This window comes from Sus scrofa, chromosome 14 (genome assembly GCF_000003025.6).
Source record: "Sus scrofa isolate TJ Tabasco breed Duroc chromosome 14, Sscrofa11.1, whole genome shotgun sequence".
NCBI classification, from domain to species: domain Eukaryota; kingdom Metazoa; phylum Chordata; class Mammalia; order Artiodactyla; family Suidae; genus Sus; species Sus scrofa.
The window spans coordinates 57,577,137-57,592,995 of record NC_010456.5 but is presented as its reverse complement, the minus strand read 5'-3'; the positions used below and the strand labels follow the sequence as shown (position 1 = coordinate 57,592,995).

The window sequence follows — 15,859 nt, the reverse complement described above, 5'->3', positions numbered from 1 at the left end:
GATATACAGCAACCAGAGGGTCAAATTATTCTTAAGTTAACTAGTAAGATACTACCTCAGATTTAAGATGGTAGAAAATTGATGAGCTACTTTAAAGGTTGAAAAGACAGGAGTTCCCATTGTGGCTCAGTGGGTTAAGAACCCAACTAGTATTCATGAGGATGAGGGTTTGATCCCTGGCCTCACTCAGTGGGTTAAGGATCTGGCATTGCCACAAGCTGCAGTGTAGGTCACAGATACGGCTCAGATCCCACGTTGCTATGGCTGCAGTGTAGGCTGGCAGCTGCAGCTCTAATTCAACCCCTAGCCTGGGAACTTCCATATGCCACAAAAATCAAATCAAATCAAAGTTGAAAAGACATAGGTAAATGAGCTTCTGTAAGCTTAGTGTATAATTTAATGCCACAATTTATCTTAGGTCCAACTCCCTAACTTTCAGGTCTGTGAATCTGGACAGACACGCAGGTGTCCAACCAAGGGGGGAGCAAAATGGGCATTAACATTTCCTCGAGTGACATCCAGGATGCTGGCCAGGCTGTCACACCTGTTCCCCTATCTCCACTGCCTCAGCACCCCCTCACTGGCAACAGTAGTGACCTGAGCCCCACCCCTACTTAATGGTAGCAATTTAGTACATGAAAATTAAAAGAAGGCAATCTGGAGGTGCTCATGCTTTAAAGAATCCTTTTTTGAGCAAGGTAAATACATAATTAAATAGAAAACGGACATTTAACTTTTAATCAAGATCCACTAAAAATAAGTTGACATTTTTATTTCTAAGATTGAGAAATTATTCTCTGTCTTTTAAAATCATGCCTCTGGAGTTCCTGTCATGGCTCAGCAGTAATGAACCTAACTAGTATTCATGAGGATGCAGGTTCAATCCCTGGCCTCACTCAGTGGGTTAAGGAGAGGGCGTTGCTGTGAGCTGTGGTGTAGATCGCAGACATGGCTCGGATCTGATGTTGTGGTGGCTGTGGCGCAGGCTGGCAGCTACAGCTCCGGTTCTACCCCTAGCCTGGGAACTCAAACATGCCGAGGGTGCAGCCCCAAAGAGACAAAGAAAAAAATAAAAATAAAATCATGCCTCTGATATGGATAAAGAAGATGTGATATACACACACATACATATATATGCATATGCATATAATACAATGGAATATTACTTAGCCATAAAAAGAATGAAATAATGTCATTTGCAGCAATACGAATGGACCTAGAGATTATCATTCTAAGTGAAGTTAATTCAGACAGAGAAAGACAAATATCATATGATATCACTTATACATCCAGTCTAAAAAAATGATACAAATGAACTAATTTATGAAACAGAAACAGCCTCAGAGACATAGAAAGCAAATTTACAGTTACCAAAGGGGAAAGGGTGTTGGGGAGGGAGAAATGGGGAGTTTGGGATTAACAGATACAAACCACAACATATAAAACAGACAAACCACAAGGTCCTACTGTAGAGCACAGGGAACTATATTCAATATCCTATAATAAACCATAAATGGAAAAGAATCTGAAAAAGAATATATATGCATAAGTGAATCACGTTGCTGTACACCAGAAACTGACACATGGTAATTCAACTGTACTTCAACACTTCAACTTTCTAAAACACTTTTTTTTTTTTTTTTTTTACTTGTGAGGAAACAGGCTTCGACAGATTAAGCCATTGGCCCATGGTCATGAACGCAGCGGATGAGAGTGGAGTTTTATTTATTTACTAAAACATCTTAATAAAATAAAAGAAATCAGTCCTCTGACACATAGACACAGTACCTTAACCGAGTGGTCAAGGTCAACATCAAAAGTGCTAAGTCACATGGACAGTAGCTCCTCTCGAAATACTGTGATAACAATGGCACTTTACCTCTGAGGTCTTTCTCCCCCAAATCCATGACCCCAGCCTAGGCAGCAGATGAGCACCAGATACATCCCAGCTGAGACACAGATCACACAATCCCTGACCAGTGCTCCTCAAAACTGCCCAGGTCACCAAAAGCAAGGAAAATCTGAGAACCTGTCACAGATTCTCAGAGAAGCCTTGGGAGACAGAATGCCTAAATGCCATGTGGTGTCCTGGATGGGATCCTCACACAGAAAAAAAAGGAAGTGAGGTAAAAACTGTGGAAATTGGAGTGACATACAGACTTCAGTTAATAGCTGTATCAATACTGATTCATTAAGTGTGACAAATGCAACATGGTGACGTAAGAGTAACTTCGTCATAGGACAGCTAGGTGTGGGGTCTAAGGAAACTGTGTGGTCAGCCCTCTGTATCCTCAGAGCAGAAGGAGAAAGGGAAAGACACATTTACAAAGGACTCAGTACATTTGAGATCTTCTGCTAGGAACGTTATACCTATTGTCCAATCCACTCATGACCACATCCAACTGAGGCTGTTATTATCACCCATGCTTCACTCACACAAAAGTTGCTAGCATTTTCACGTGCTCTGGCAATGCCAGGTTCTATGCTGCGCCCTTGATGTACATTATTTCATTTCATCCCCTTACAATCTTTTTTTTTTCTTTTTTTCTTTCTTTTTTTTTTTTTTTTTTTTTTTTACTGTTTCCTCTTTTACAGGTGAAAAACTTGAGATTCAGAGAAGTATTGTGACCCAAATGCTGTTGGTGGTCCATGGCAAGTCTGGATTCAAATCCTGAAACCTGCATGTTTCCAGTTACCCTAGTGTTTCTCAGGTGTGAGCCGAGATCATGGTGGGGGGTGGGGTTGGGAGTGTTGTTAAAATGCAGGTTACCAAGAGCCGTCCCAACACAGAATCCCTGCAGGTGCTGGGAGAGGCCCCTGGCTATGGCTCTGTGCCGGTCATCCCAGTTTCCCACTGCCCTTCAGCTACCCTGATGGATTGGTTTTCTAGGTTATCATTTGTGGATACTGTTGGTGAGACTACTGTAAAAATCTGTGTAAGTCAATCTCTGATCCTCAGCTAGCTTCCAGCAGCCACCCCAACCCTCCAATTAAGTTCTCCTAGACCTGTTTTCTTTGACAATCAGATACATTCCTTTCAGACCCGGGGTTGATAGTACCATATCTATTAGCATGGGCCACACCAGTGGCACATGGAAGTTCCCAGGCTAGGGGTTGAATCAGAACCGCACTTGCCGGCCTACCCCACAGCCATAGCAACACCAGATCCAAGCTGCTGCTCCTGGCAACACTGGATCCTTAACCCACTGATTGAGGCCAGGGATGGAACCCACATCCTCATGGATACCAGTCAGGTTCTTAACCCGCTGAGCCACAATGGGAACCCCTAAGCATGCCATTATTAATTCTGCAACTATATATGAAATATGCAGAGTGTTAAAAAAAATTCATGTGCTATCTTCTGGTTTTAACAGTTTGCTCAAAATTTGCCACCTCTGTGCTCCTGGAAGGAAACAAAGAAGAAAAGCCAGTCAATCAACTCTAAGAGCAAGAACTGACTGCATTTCACAGCCCCTTCCTGCAAATGAACAAACTAATGTAGTTTTAAAAAGCACTGTGTGTCACCCGACGGCCCCTGATGAGTGGATTTAGCTGGGGCTTGGAGACAGTGGCAGGCTGGAGAAGCATCTCTGTACCAGACTGGGTTCATTCTCTTGACCATTTCCTTTCCGAGGTTTTCTCATCCATAAACTGTAGACAGTGAATCAGCCTTCTAAACGCCTATGTGGCTCAGTCAGACTGCAGGAGGAAATATTTTATAGCTGCCCTCTTTTCTTTCCTCACTAGAACACTTAGAGAAATGCCAACTCAAATCAGGCACTAATCGACTTAGAAATCTGTGTAAGCAAATTAATTACAGCAATAAACATAGTCAGGTGTCTGACTGTGGCTGATGGTGACAGCAGGAGAAGTCATTTCTTACTCTCTCACTAGGATATTCTTGCTCAGCTAGAGGAAGAGCAGCTGGATTTAGTCCTGCAGGAACTGGATCAATATAGACAATATGACTCCAACTTAGAGCCATGACCCGGGGGTCCACAAACAATCATTAGGAATCCACAGGGAACACACGGCTGCACACGCCATCCTCCTCTTCTAGCGTGTTCTGCATTATTCCTGAGAGGACACGCTGGAAATGTTTCATAGCACGTAACACCCCTCCCCCAGGTAACCCAGAAAGACAGTGACCCAAATGCCGTCACCAAGAAGGAGGGCTTATTTACTGAGGCAGGAGGACGGCAATGTGGCATTGAGGGTGGGTTGGCGCAAAACATCTCAGAGCTCAGCATCCTCGCCCGAACCACCCAACATAGATTCCTGATGAGGATCACAACAGTACATCCGTGATACCCTAATTAGGCTGCTTCTCCTTATCTTGACATTCAGATTCAGGGATAAAAGAAGATGTATTCTATGTAAACCAATTACGGGGAAGAGAGGGATTTAACAGGACAGTAACGTATGCCAAGTGAGTGTCCAATTATAAGCTTTTCCTAATTACTAGGAGCTAAACGTGAGCTATCACAGATTTAAAAACAGTCCTGAATCCTGGGTGTGAATTTCTGAAAAGCACAATTCATGCATATGGATGACTGACTCACTCTGCTGTACACCTGAAGCCAATACAACATTGTAAAACAACTATACTCCAAAAAAAAAAAAAAATGAACTTTAAAAAAATAAAAGCACAATAGAGGGAAGACGAAGTTTTGTTCGCTGGAAGGGCTCTCGGGAGCCCACCATAACAAAGGAGGAAGGTTTCTCAAAGAGCTGGGATGTCCAGCAGGCAGTGGTCTCAGTGCAACAGCATGTGGCCAGGGTACCAGCAGGGACAACACCAGACCCTGACCTATATAGCACCCTCGGGGGTGGGGCAGCCAGGTCTGCGGACACTGTGCAGGCTTCAAAGCTCTTAGAAAAATGCCAGAGCACCAAGAGATCAGTCCTGGGAGCCTAAAGCCTCCGTTCTAAATGAACCCCAATTATGAGATGAATGGTAAGGATACACTTGAACAGGTGGAATAGGAAGAGATCAGCTTCGGGTAAAAAGAACGATAATTCATGCCTACATAAGTGAAGTTTCCCAATAGTATGGACCACCCACTAAAGCATGTCTAGATGCCAAGCATGGCTTTAAACCTGTTACATGGATTACTCAATCTCCACAGCATCTTTATTATCCTTAGTTATACATAAGGAAGCTGAGGATGGAGAGGACACATCTTGCTCAGGGTCCAATACAGGACACAGAAACCAGGAGACAAACGCCAGCCGTCTGACTACCGCCTACCGTCCTCCCTGCCAGGCTACACCGTCCTTCCTGACACATGTCTGGTGGGATAGAAAAGGCCCTCTACCCAAGTCTTCACCTCCACCCTGTTCCTTCCCCATCCCCAGGCACGAGCTCCTTCCTAGCCTGAACTTGGCCACCAGGCACTAACATTTCTATATACATTTCTATATACAATATCGATGTCTATTGATAGAGATGTTGCCTTTGGAATAGATGCTGGCTGCTCCCTATCTTCACCACAATCAGACAAGCTACTGGCCTGTAACTGGAAACTTACGTGGATGGGCGAGGCGGGGTCAGGCTGGACGCTCTAGAACACAAATCAGAAGTGTCTGTGTCATCATCTCATGATTTCAAGGCTATATTAGTGATGGTAAGAATTAGATGTGGTCTTGCCTTTAACAGGGAATACTGGCAGCTGGCCATGACAAGGCAGAAGAGGAGCGCCCACATGTCTTTGCAAAAGCCTCGGTTCAAGGTCAGAAATCCAAGCAGGGAAACCAGGACGATGAGTAAAACCGCCAGCACGTTTTCCTTGACATCTTCAGTTCTGGGCAAAATAAAAAAAACAAAAACAAAGGGGAAAAAAGGTAAGGTTGTCTGGTTTTTTGGGTTTTGTGGGGGGGGGCGGAAATTGGCCTGCAGATATTCCCAGGCCTGGGATCAAATCTGTACCATAGCAGTACCCAGAGCTAAAGCAGTGACAATGCCAGACCCTTGACCTGCTGAGCCATCAAGGAACTCCAAAGCTGTTTTTTTTTTGTTTTTTTTTTTTTTTTTTGTCTTTTAGGGCCGCAACCACTGCATCACGCAAGTTCCCAGCCTAGGGGTTGAATCAGAGCTATAGATGCCAACCTACACCAGTCATAGCAACTCGGAATCCAAATCACATCTGCAATCTACACCACTGCTCACAGCAATACAAGATCCCTAACTCACTGAGCAAGGCCTGGGATTGAACCATCATCCTCATGGATACTAGCTGGAGTAGTTTCTGCTGCACCACAATGGGAACTCCAAGACTGCCTATTTTTAAACAGAGAATACCTGCAAGACTTTCTAAAGACCTGCAAGTCTTTCTAAAGACTTACCATGATAGACTAGTTATCCCACGTATACCTTCATATTTGCAAGTAATTCTTTTTTTTTTTCTTTTTATGGCCACACCAGTGACATATGGAAGTTCCCAGGCCAGGGTTGAATCAGAGCTGCGGCTGCCAGCCTACACCACAGCCACAGCTTCAGCAATGCCAAATCCAAGGTGCATCTGTGACCTACACCACAGCTCATGGCAATGCCAGATCTTTAATCCACCAAGTGAGACCAGGGATCAAACTGCATCCTCACAGAACTAGCCGGGTTCTTAACCCACTGAGCCACAACAGGAACTCCTGGTTACAATATTTTAAAGTTTCTTTCTTTCCTTATTCCTCTGTTTTCTATTTTTTAAAAATCCACATTTAACCCCAGATTTCTCTTATTGAAACAAATGAAATCTAATGCACTGGGTCTCCTCAGCCACTAGGCTGGGTTTACTGGAAGAACAACATTGACTATCCTGTCCACAGCAGTGGGCTGTGTTTCAGAGAACGAGCTTCACTGACTCTGCTCAGTGAGGGGAGGAGGTACATTAACTCCTGACTACAGCAAGAGGTCCTCTCTGGACACGCTCTCCACAATGTGCTGCTTCACTGTAGGAGGCGGGAGAGCTCCAGCCAGGAGAGCTGACAGTGCAGGGGGTCGGACCCAAGGGTGTCATGACCACCGTCTCACTGGGTAGTTCTCTCTTGGGGAGCTCCACACGAGAGGTGTGGGCTGGAGAGGTGAGGTCACCCAGAGGTGGGGTGTTACCAGTGGTGTGCAGAGGGATGAGCAAGGGAGTTTGACGATGCTGATGCTAAGGGGCTGTGAAGGCTGCATCCTGGTGGAGGCAGTGAGGGCTGCTCGTGGGAGGCAGGGAAGGCATCAAAGTGGAAAAGAAGAGATGGGAACGCTGGAGGGCGATAGAGGGGACGTGAAAGATGAACAGAGGCTGGGATTATGACATCAGAGGTAGAAGACTTCCTCGGGAGGACGAGAAACAGGGTGCAGTTACAGGAGGGAGCAGGTGAGATGCTGTAAGGGAGGATGGCCTGGACCACAGGTTAAGAGTTTAGATGGGTCATTCACTAGATTTCTGAGTCATTTCTCACCTCGCCAAGTTTTGCTCATGTAAAACTGGTCTTTTGCATTATAATACGACCGGGGCCATTGGCTGCTTCATTCCTGGCATGTTTAGGCACTTCTGAACTTTTTTTTTTTTTTTTTTTTCCGGGCCATATCCACAGCATATGGAAGTTCCCAGGCTAGGGGTCGAATCAGCTGCCAGCCTACACCTCAGCCACAGCAACGTGGGATCTGAGCCTGGTCTGTGACCTACACCACAGCTCACAGCAACACCGGATCCTTAACCCACTGAGCGAGGCAGGCCAGGGATCGAACCCACATCCTCATGGATCCTAGTAGGGTTCATGAACTTCTGAGCCACAACGGGAACTATCCTGAATATTTTTTTAAATTAACAGACTTTATTTTTGAGAGTGGTTTTGGATTCACAACAAAATTCAGGGCAAAGTACAAAGAGTTCCCATATACCCCCTTTCCCTGAAACACACACTCATCCTCCCCCACCATCCGCATCCCCCAGTAGAGTGCTACATTTGTTTATAATTGATGAACCAACTTGGACACACATGTCATTATTAACTAAAGGCCAGAGAGTACATTATGGGTCATTCTTGGCGCTATATATTCTATGGGCTTAGACAATGGTATAATGACATGTATCTGCCATTAGAACATTATACAGAATATTTTCACTGCCCTAAAAATCCTCTGCCTAGTTCTCCATTCCTTCTCTCTAACCCCTGGTAACCACCGATCTCCACAGTTCTGCCCTTTCCAGATTCCATGGGGAATCATACAGCATGTAGCCTTTCAGATTACCTTCTTTCACTTGGGAATACACATTAAAGGTTCCTCCATGTCTTTGTACAGCGTGACAGCTCTTTTTTTTTTTTTCTTTATTCTTTTTATTGCTGAATAATATTGCACTGTATGGATGTACCACAGTTTGTTTATCTATTAACCCATCAAAAGACACCTCGGTTGTTTCCAAGTTTCGGCAATTATGAAGAAAACGTCTATAAACATTTGTGTACATTCTCTTGTGTGGCTGTAAGGAGCATGATTGCTGGATCAAAGGGTACTTTACTGTTTAGTTTGTAAGACACTCCCAAGCTTTCTTCCAAAATGTCTGTACCATTTTGTGATCCTGCCAGCAGTGATAGGAGAGCTCTATCCGTGTTCTGGATTCGGCCACTGTAACGGGTGTGGAGCAGCATCTCATTACTGTTTTACATCATAATTCCCTAGTGATATGTGATGCGGAGTATCTTTTCACATGTTTATTTGCTATCTGCATATCTTCTTTGGTGTATCTATTCATAGCTTTTGCCCATTTTTTTAAAATCAGGCAATCAAGATGTATAGAACTGAGAAGTACAGAAATATGAAGAATTCAGATGTTAAGATGCTCGTGTTGAAAATTTTAAGAAAATACTTGGAGGGGGAGCAAAGCAGTCTTGGTGAAAAGGGAAATTTGTGTGTTTTTTGAAATTTTCTATGCATTTTCTATGTATTTTTCCATGCATTTTTTTCATACAGCTAAGTGTATTTGTTAGTTCAGGTCCATAAAACACATTATGTATCCTTTAGTGTGCCCACAACATTTTGATGTATCTATCTAAAACTACCTAAAGGCCTGGGACATAAAACAAAATGAAACTTTTCAACTGAAAAGAAAACAAGTGTTTTTCTATCAGGAGTCAAGAATAAGGTTCTGAAAAAGTGTTTTTTTCCCAGATTCTCCTCCACCAGGATTCCATTCCTCTATTCTCATCCTCCCCCCAATACTCCCCTCCCACAGGTCCTCATATATCTATATTTAAATATTGGGTTAAGAAGTTTGCTCACAGGGAAGGCAAAGTCATGATGATGGCTGTACTTCAGAAAGATTTATCTTGCAGGGGTTAACGAGATGCACTGAAGGGCAAAGGATAAACAAGACTCCCAAAGACAAGGAACAGCAAGGGCCTGGGAAAGTGACATGGCTGGAGCCTTGGGAAAGGACACATGACTTTAAGACACAATACAGAGTGAGGCAGACAGGACCCTGTGATTGAATGGATCATGTCCAGTGAAAGACTGACCGAACCAATAAAGATGATTCCAAGGTTGTCATCTGGGGGAAAGGATCACGGCAGAAACAAAGGCACAAACTGGGGAGCGGAGCTGGTTGGCTAAGGGAGGTTGATACATTTGTTCATGGAACAAAGTGCTCAGCACTGCTCTGGGCGCCGGGGATGCATCAGTGAACGAAACTCATGAGCCTTCCTTTCCAGTGGGACATGTACGCAGCCGAAGTACATGATATAGATGCTAATGCAACAGAAAAACACATAGAGTAAGGAAAGAGGAATTGAGAGTGTGTGGGCAGGGTGCTGATGCAATTTTAAATGGGAGGGTCAGGCTAAGACTTGCTGAGAAGTAACCCTGGAAAGAGGAAGGACTGGTCGTGCAGATTTCTTGGGGAGGTGCACCAGGCAGAGAGAGAACAGCCTGTGCAAAGGTCTTCCAGTTGGAAGAGTGCCTGGCGACATGGTGAAGGACAGGAAGGCCGGCCTCACTCTGTTAAGAACAGGGAATTCCTTCTATGGCACAGTGGGTTAAGAATCCGCTGCAGGGAGTTCCCATAGTGGCTCAGTGGAAATGAATCTGACTAGCATCCAAGAGGATGCAGGTATGATCCCTGGCCTCGCTTAGTGGGTCGGGGACCCAGTGTCGCCATGAGCTGTGGTGTAGGTCACAGATGCAACTCAGATCCCACAACTTGGATCCTATGCCTGTAGGCCAGCAGCTGTAGCTCTTACTCGATCCCTAGCCTGCCTTGGGTGCGGCCCCAAAAAGCAAAAGAAAGAAGAAGAAGAAGAATCGGACTGCAGCAGTTCCAGTCACTGTAGAGGTGCGGGTTCGATCCTCAGCCTGTTGCAGAGGGTTAAGGATCTGGCATTGCTGCAGCTGTGGCAGAGGTGGCACCTGCGGCTCGGATTCAATCCGGGCCCAGGGAACTTCTATATGCCATGAGTGAGGCCATTAAAAAACAAAAAACAAACAAGGAGAAAAACATCACAGAGGGAGAAAGGGTGGGAACAGGAGATGCTCCTGCAGGAAGCCAGATAGGAGATGAAAGGACCTGGGACAAGAGTGCTAACACTCCAGGTAGAAGCTTCAGGAACCCATTTCTAGGCACAGTAAACATAATCTCCTATGAGAAACTCAATGTGGGGGTGAAAGAAGAGAAGACACAAGGATGCTGAGAAGCTGGAAAGTATAGGGTTGTCATCAGCTGAAGTGGTAGAGACCCCAGGCGGACAGATGTGGGATGAGGTAGAGATGCAGAGCTTGGTTTCAACCATGACCGTGAAATGTCAATCTGACGGTAGATCTGTGAGTCTAGAACCCAGGCCGTGGGCTCAAGCTGGAGACACACATCTGAGAGTCACTGGCAGACTGGTTGTATTTAAAGCCATGAGCCTAAATGCAATCCCTGAAGAGGGTAGAAAGAGAAAGAAAGAAGACCCAGAGCTGAGCAGCTCCTGAGGATGTCCATGTGAAGGGATCAGGAAGCAGAGGTCACCTGCAAAGGTCGCCGGGGAGCATCAACCAGTAAGGCAGAAAGAAAACCAAGAGAGGGCTGAGCCCTGAAGCCCAGAGAGGATCGTAAACCAAGATGGAAGGTCGAGTGACCTGAGGACTGAATGACACGGTCCACGGTGACCCTGCCCAGGGCAGGCTCAGTGGAGCTCTGGGGTCAGGGGAGACAGAAGGCGATGGGCTGATGAGAAAATGGGGGAAGAGAACCTGGGAAGAGCATAAGCAGCCTTCAAGGAGCTCTGCTCCAGGGGAGCACAGAGAAACTTGACAGCAGCTGGTGGGAAAGCGGTCCCGCGGATGGGGTAGGATGGGAAAAATGAGAGCCTGCTCATGTGATAAGCATGATGACCATGAGTGTCCTGCTCCTTGTCACGTGGCTAGCTGCCCCCTTACTTCATATCTGAGGGGTTTCCTCCTCCGAAAAGGCTACTGTCGCCACCTCTTCCAACATCAGCGTCCGTGCCCCCTGCTTTCTTCTATCTCAGGGTTTCATGTATGTCTTTCATGGCACCCAGTACACTATGCCGTCTTAGCCCATCTCCCCCAGGAGATCAAGCTGCATGAGGGCAGAGACCACGTCTGTTCCACTCACTGCTCAACACCCAGGAATCAGTATAGAGCCCAGCATGGAGTAGGTGTTTTGCTTTTTGCTTTTTGAAAACGATGTGTTAATGAATGAATGAATGAATGAATGAAATGATGCCCAGATGGACAGCTTTTCACTTTATTTTATTTTTTTGTCTTTTTGCCTTTTCTAGGGCCACTCCTGCAGCATATGGAGGTTCCCAGGCTAGGGGTCGAATTGGAGCTGTTGCTGCCGGCCTACGCCACAGCCACAGCACCACAAGATCCGAGCCTCGTCTTTGACCTACACCATATCTCACGGCAACGCCAGATCCTTAACCCACTGAGTGAGGCCAGGGATCAAACCCACAACCTCATGGTTCCTAGTTGGATTCATTAACCACTGAGCCATGACGGGAACTCCGAGGTTTTCATTTTAAATGCCAACCTGATAAAGGAGGTAAATGAAAATAAAACAAAGGTGTTTTGCAAGACAGGGTAATGGCAGCTTAGAGAAGAAAAGAAAATGAGAAAGGAAAACAAAGACATCTCTGAGCAGAGTGGCTGGAGAATGGAAGGTAAGCTGAAGAGGCGGCAAGCAGAGGAATCCGTGATGGTACGATCAGAGGACGAGGCAGCCCTTTCAAGGATGACCAACCTAAGTCCCAGAAGAAAAGTCAAAGGCATAGAGCAGAAGGCCTTGGCCTATGGGAGGTCAGAGCAGTGATTAGTCTGATTTCAATACCTGTTACTCCCCAATTTCTTCCACTTCCTGCCAACCCTTACAGTTTGTGTTTTATTATGCATATGTTTTCTTTCTAAGCTGTCCTTTGGCAAATTCAAGTTCCCTCTTCCATGTGTGACTTTAACTCTCACGTTCCCCACTGAACACATAAGGTGATTTATTTACGCTTTTGCAAATAAAAATATAGCTCTTGTCAAAAATGTAAAATCTGTTGTGTGGATTCCTGTTTTCTGAAACAGACTGTTCATACTGTAACTGTGCTAATTAAGCAGGTCAGCTAGGGAGATGTGCTATGACACAGGCCTTCACTGCGCTCAAGACCAGGCTGGGCTCCTCACATCCGGGTGTCTGCATTGTCACCAAGCTCCCAGGTGATTCTGATCCTTGGTCCTATTGGTGGGTTACACACTCCATGCAAGGGCCCTAAACTGCTTTTTAGGTCATTGTTTTGGGGTTTTCTTCCTCCTTCTTTGCTGTCAGTGGGGGATCATGGGGTCCCTCCCCCCCCCCTTAGTTAACTGCAAACTGGAAATTCAGATCACCAAGCTTGCTCATAGATGGATGACTGAAGTAGGCTTATCTGGGCTCTGAAGAAAAAGTGGTTTCTCCTATCTATTAAGGACCTAAGGTTTAGTGTCTGGACTTGAGAACATTTGCTTTGCCTGCCCTCAATTTCCTTTCATTTAAAAAATTTTTCGTTCCTGCTGTGGCACATCAGGATTAGAGGCATCTCTGGAGCGTTCAATCCCTGGCCCGGCACAGTGGGAATCTGTGACTTAGGTCACAACTGCAGCTCAGGTCTGATCCCTGGCCTGGAAACTCCATATGCCTTGGGTCGGCCAGAAAAAAGAAAAAAATTTATTCTTTCTGGGTTCTGGGCCACATTTCAGGTAATAATAATAACAGCAACTAATATTTTAAAACTCTTTTTATGGCTCAACTGGTTTAATCCTCACAACTTCCCTGTGGTATAGATTAGCCCCATTTAACAGACAGGAGCTGGAGTTTCCACTGTGGTGCAGCAGAAATGAATCCAACCAGTGTCCATGAGGATGTGAGTTCGGTCTGCGGTCTCGCTCAGTGGGTTAAGGATCCAGCGTTGCCGGGAGCTGTGGGGTAGGTTGCAGATGAGGCTCAGATCCCACGTTGCTGTGGCTGTGGTGCAGGCTGGCAGCTATAGCTCTGATTCAAGCCCTAGCCTGGAAACTTCCATATGCCACAAGTGTGGCCCTAAAAAGAAGAAGAAAAAAAAAAAAGCACTTGAGGCACAGAGAGTTTCTGTAGCCACCTTGAGAGCACAGCACTAGTAAGTGGTGGGGACTGGACCTGATCCCTTTAGGGATCTCCAGAGCCCAGAGTCTTTCCACCCTAGTTGGGGGGGGGGGTTGTCTCTAAGTCACCCCTGAGCACAATATTTAAAGTCTATTGCAACTTGCAAGAGACGTGATTAAAACTATCTAACATAATAAACTTTTTCAAAACTATAATAATCTTCTTCATTATCCTTTTCTAGACCTTAATTGGATTTTCAGTTAATTTTTCAAGACCAAGCAGATTTAAAATAACAAACCTAGAAATCTATAGAAATATCTGGCTTTTTGAATGAAAAGTTAATGTAAGCTAGTCCAACTTTTAATAATATCTTTTTAAATGAATATTTCAAAAAAAGGCCTCATCTAACAGAATTATTATCTTGAATTATTTTAGTTAAGTATGAAATCTTCATCCTAAGCGTGTGCCCCTTGGGTAACATGATGCTGTTAGAAAAACCATTATAACTTCATTTCCTGACTTGTGGGTCCCGAAATTTACTGTTGTAATTTTGCATGACTATCGGTTTTCAGTATGTGATCACTCCATTTAAGACATTACTAGAACAAGTTGTCACAGGGGGACCAACCACAGCAAGGCAGGCAATCAGCCTTCCCCGCCCCACTGGCTGGCATCTAACAGTGTCACTGGGCATTTGCCAATGACACCAATAGTTGGGGCATCATCAATTTCCAAATGCACAGCCCTTGAAGACCACAATCCAGTCCTTTGTCTATCTTGAGGTGGGGGTGGAAGTGGGAAGGCCCCTGCCTAGCCCCATCTCCATCACCCCGTAGCCAGCCTGACCCTCCCACCTCTGCCTCCCACCCAGTAACCATAGCACCAACCCTATAGCGTTACATCTTGAGGATCAGCGGCAGGAAAGAGTAAGTAGGTCTAAAGGAAAGATAAGCAACTTACAGGACAGAGAAGTAGAACCCAAGTTGTGAAAGGGAAGGGCTACACATCACTCCCTCCCTCCCGGGTCCCTCCTCTCCCCACCCCAACACCACACCCCTGACACCATCACCCAGGCCCTGCCCTCCATATGGGAGCCCTAGGCTCTCCTAAAAGATGTGATAAGCTACAAGAGACCAAAGCATTGACCCCAAAGCTCACCTTAGGTCTAAATCATGTTACCCAGTTCTCCCATCTCCCATTTTATGTATTTATTTATTTATTTAGTCTTTTTAGGGCTGCACCCGTGGCACATGGAAGTTCCCAGGCTAGGGGTTGAATTGGAGCCATAGCCGCCAGCCCACACCACAGTCACAGCAATGCAGGATCTGAGCCGCATCTGCAACCTACACCATAGCTCACGGCGACACTGGATCCTCAACCCACTGATCAAAGCCAGGGATCAAACTCACATCCTCATGGATGCCAGTCGGATTCGTTTCCGATGCACCATGACGGGAACTCCTCCCATCTTCCGTTTTAATTGCCAAATTACAGTTTCTTCAGTTATCAGGACCTCACTGTTTTCGACTCTGCGTTTGCAACGCAAAAGGTGGACACCTTGGAGGTGCTTCAGAGAAGCTCAGCATGTGGCAAAATTCCCTTTTATCAGCATGTGAGCGCATGCTGCTGTGCCCCCATGGTGTCTCTGCCCCGTACTTACCGATCAAGTAACGCCAACAAGGTAAGGCGATCGTACCAGACCTTAATCCACTTGCCTGGGAAAATGATAAACTTGTAAAACTGTTCTCGGTTAAACTTCCCTGGTGTGGAAGAAGATGATGAGTCTTCCAGATCCTGACTCAGATGCTTTTAGATACCAAAAGAAAAAACAGAGAGAGGGTTTCACGTTGACACGTTATTATCATAGATAAACCTCCTGATTTAAAAGAACCAAAAGCAAATGTTCAAATTCTGAAAGGTAAACCATCACAGTTCATAAAAATGGATACCCTAGGAAGAGGAAAATGATCGGCAGAAAAGGTCTTTTTTTAAATCAACACACTTCAATTTCATTGTAATGTAACATTAAAATGATGCGACTCATATCAAAATATTAATGTTAGGCCAAGGAACTGCCAGGAAACTAATTCTTACGAAAGATCAGAATTCAACCGAAGACCTCCAATGACTAATTTCTGAAAGATTTGTTATGGAATATAATGCTGAGATAAATATTTAAATTTTACTATAGGTAAGAAATTTTCGTTGACAATATGTAGGTCCTCAGTGAGGCCCAATATGAGAAATACTGAAATATTTTAGAAGAAATA

At 45.1% G+C, this 15,859-nt stretch overlaps 1 protein-coding gene across 1 annotated transcript in view; it reads right to left on the bottom strand.

The window, feature by feature from the left end:
- Window positions 1-15,859, bottom strand: part of PCNX2 (pecanex homolog 2 (Drosophila)) — a 294,055-nt gene that overhangs the window by 206,865 nt on the left and 71,331 nt on the right. The window contains 3 exon segments of the mRNA XM_021074292.1: window positions 5,532-5,564; window positions 5,651-5,804; window positions 15,250-15,395. Of these exon segments, the coding sequence (XP_020929951.1) occupies window positions 5,532-5,564; window positions 5,651-5,804; window positions 15,250-15,395 (333 nt within the window).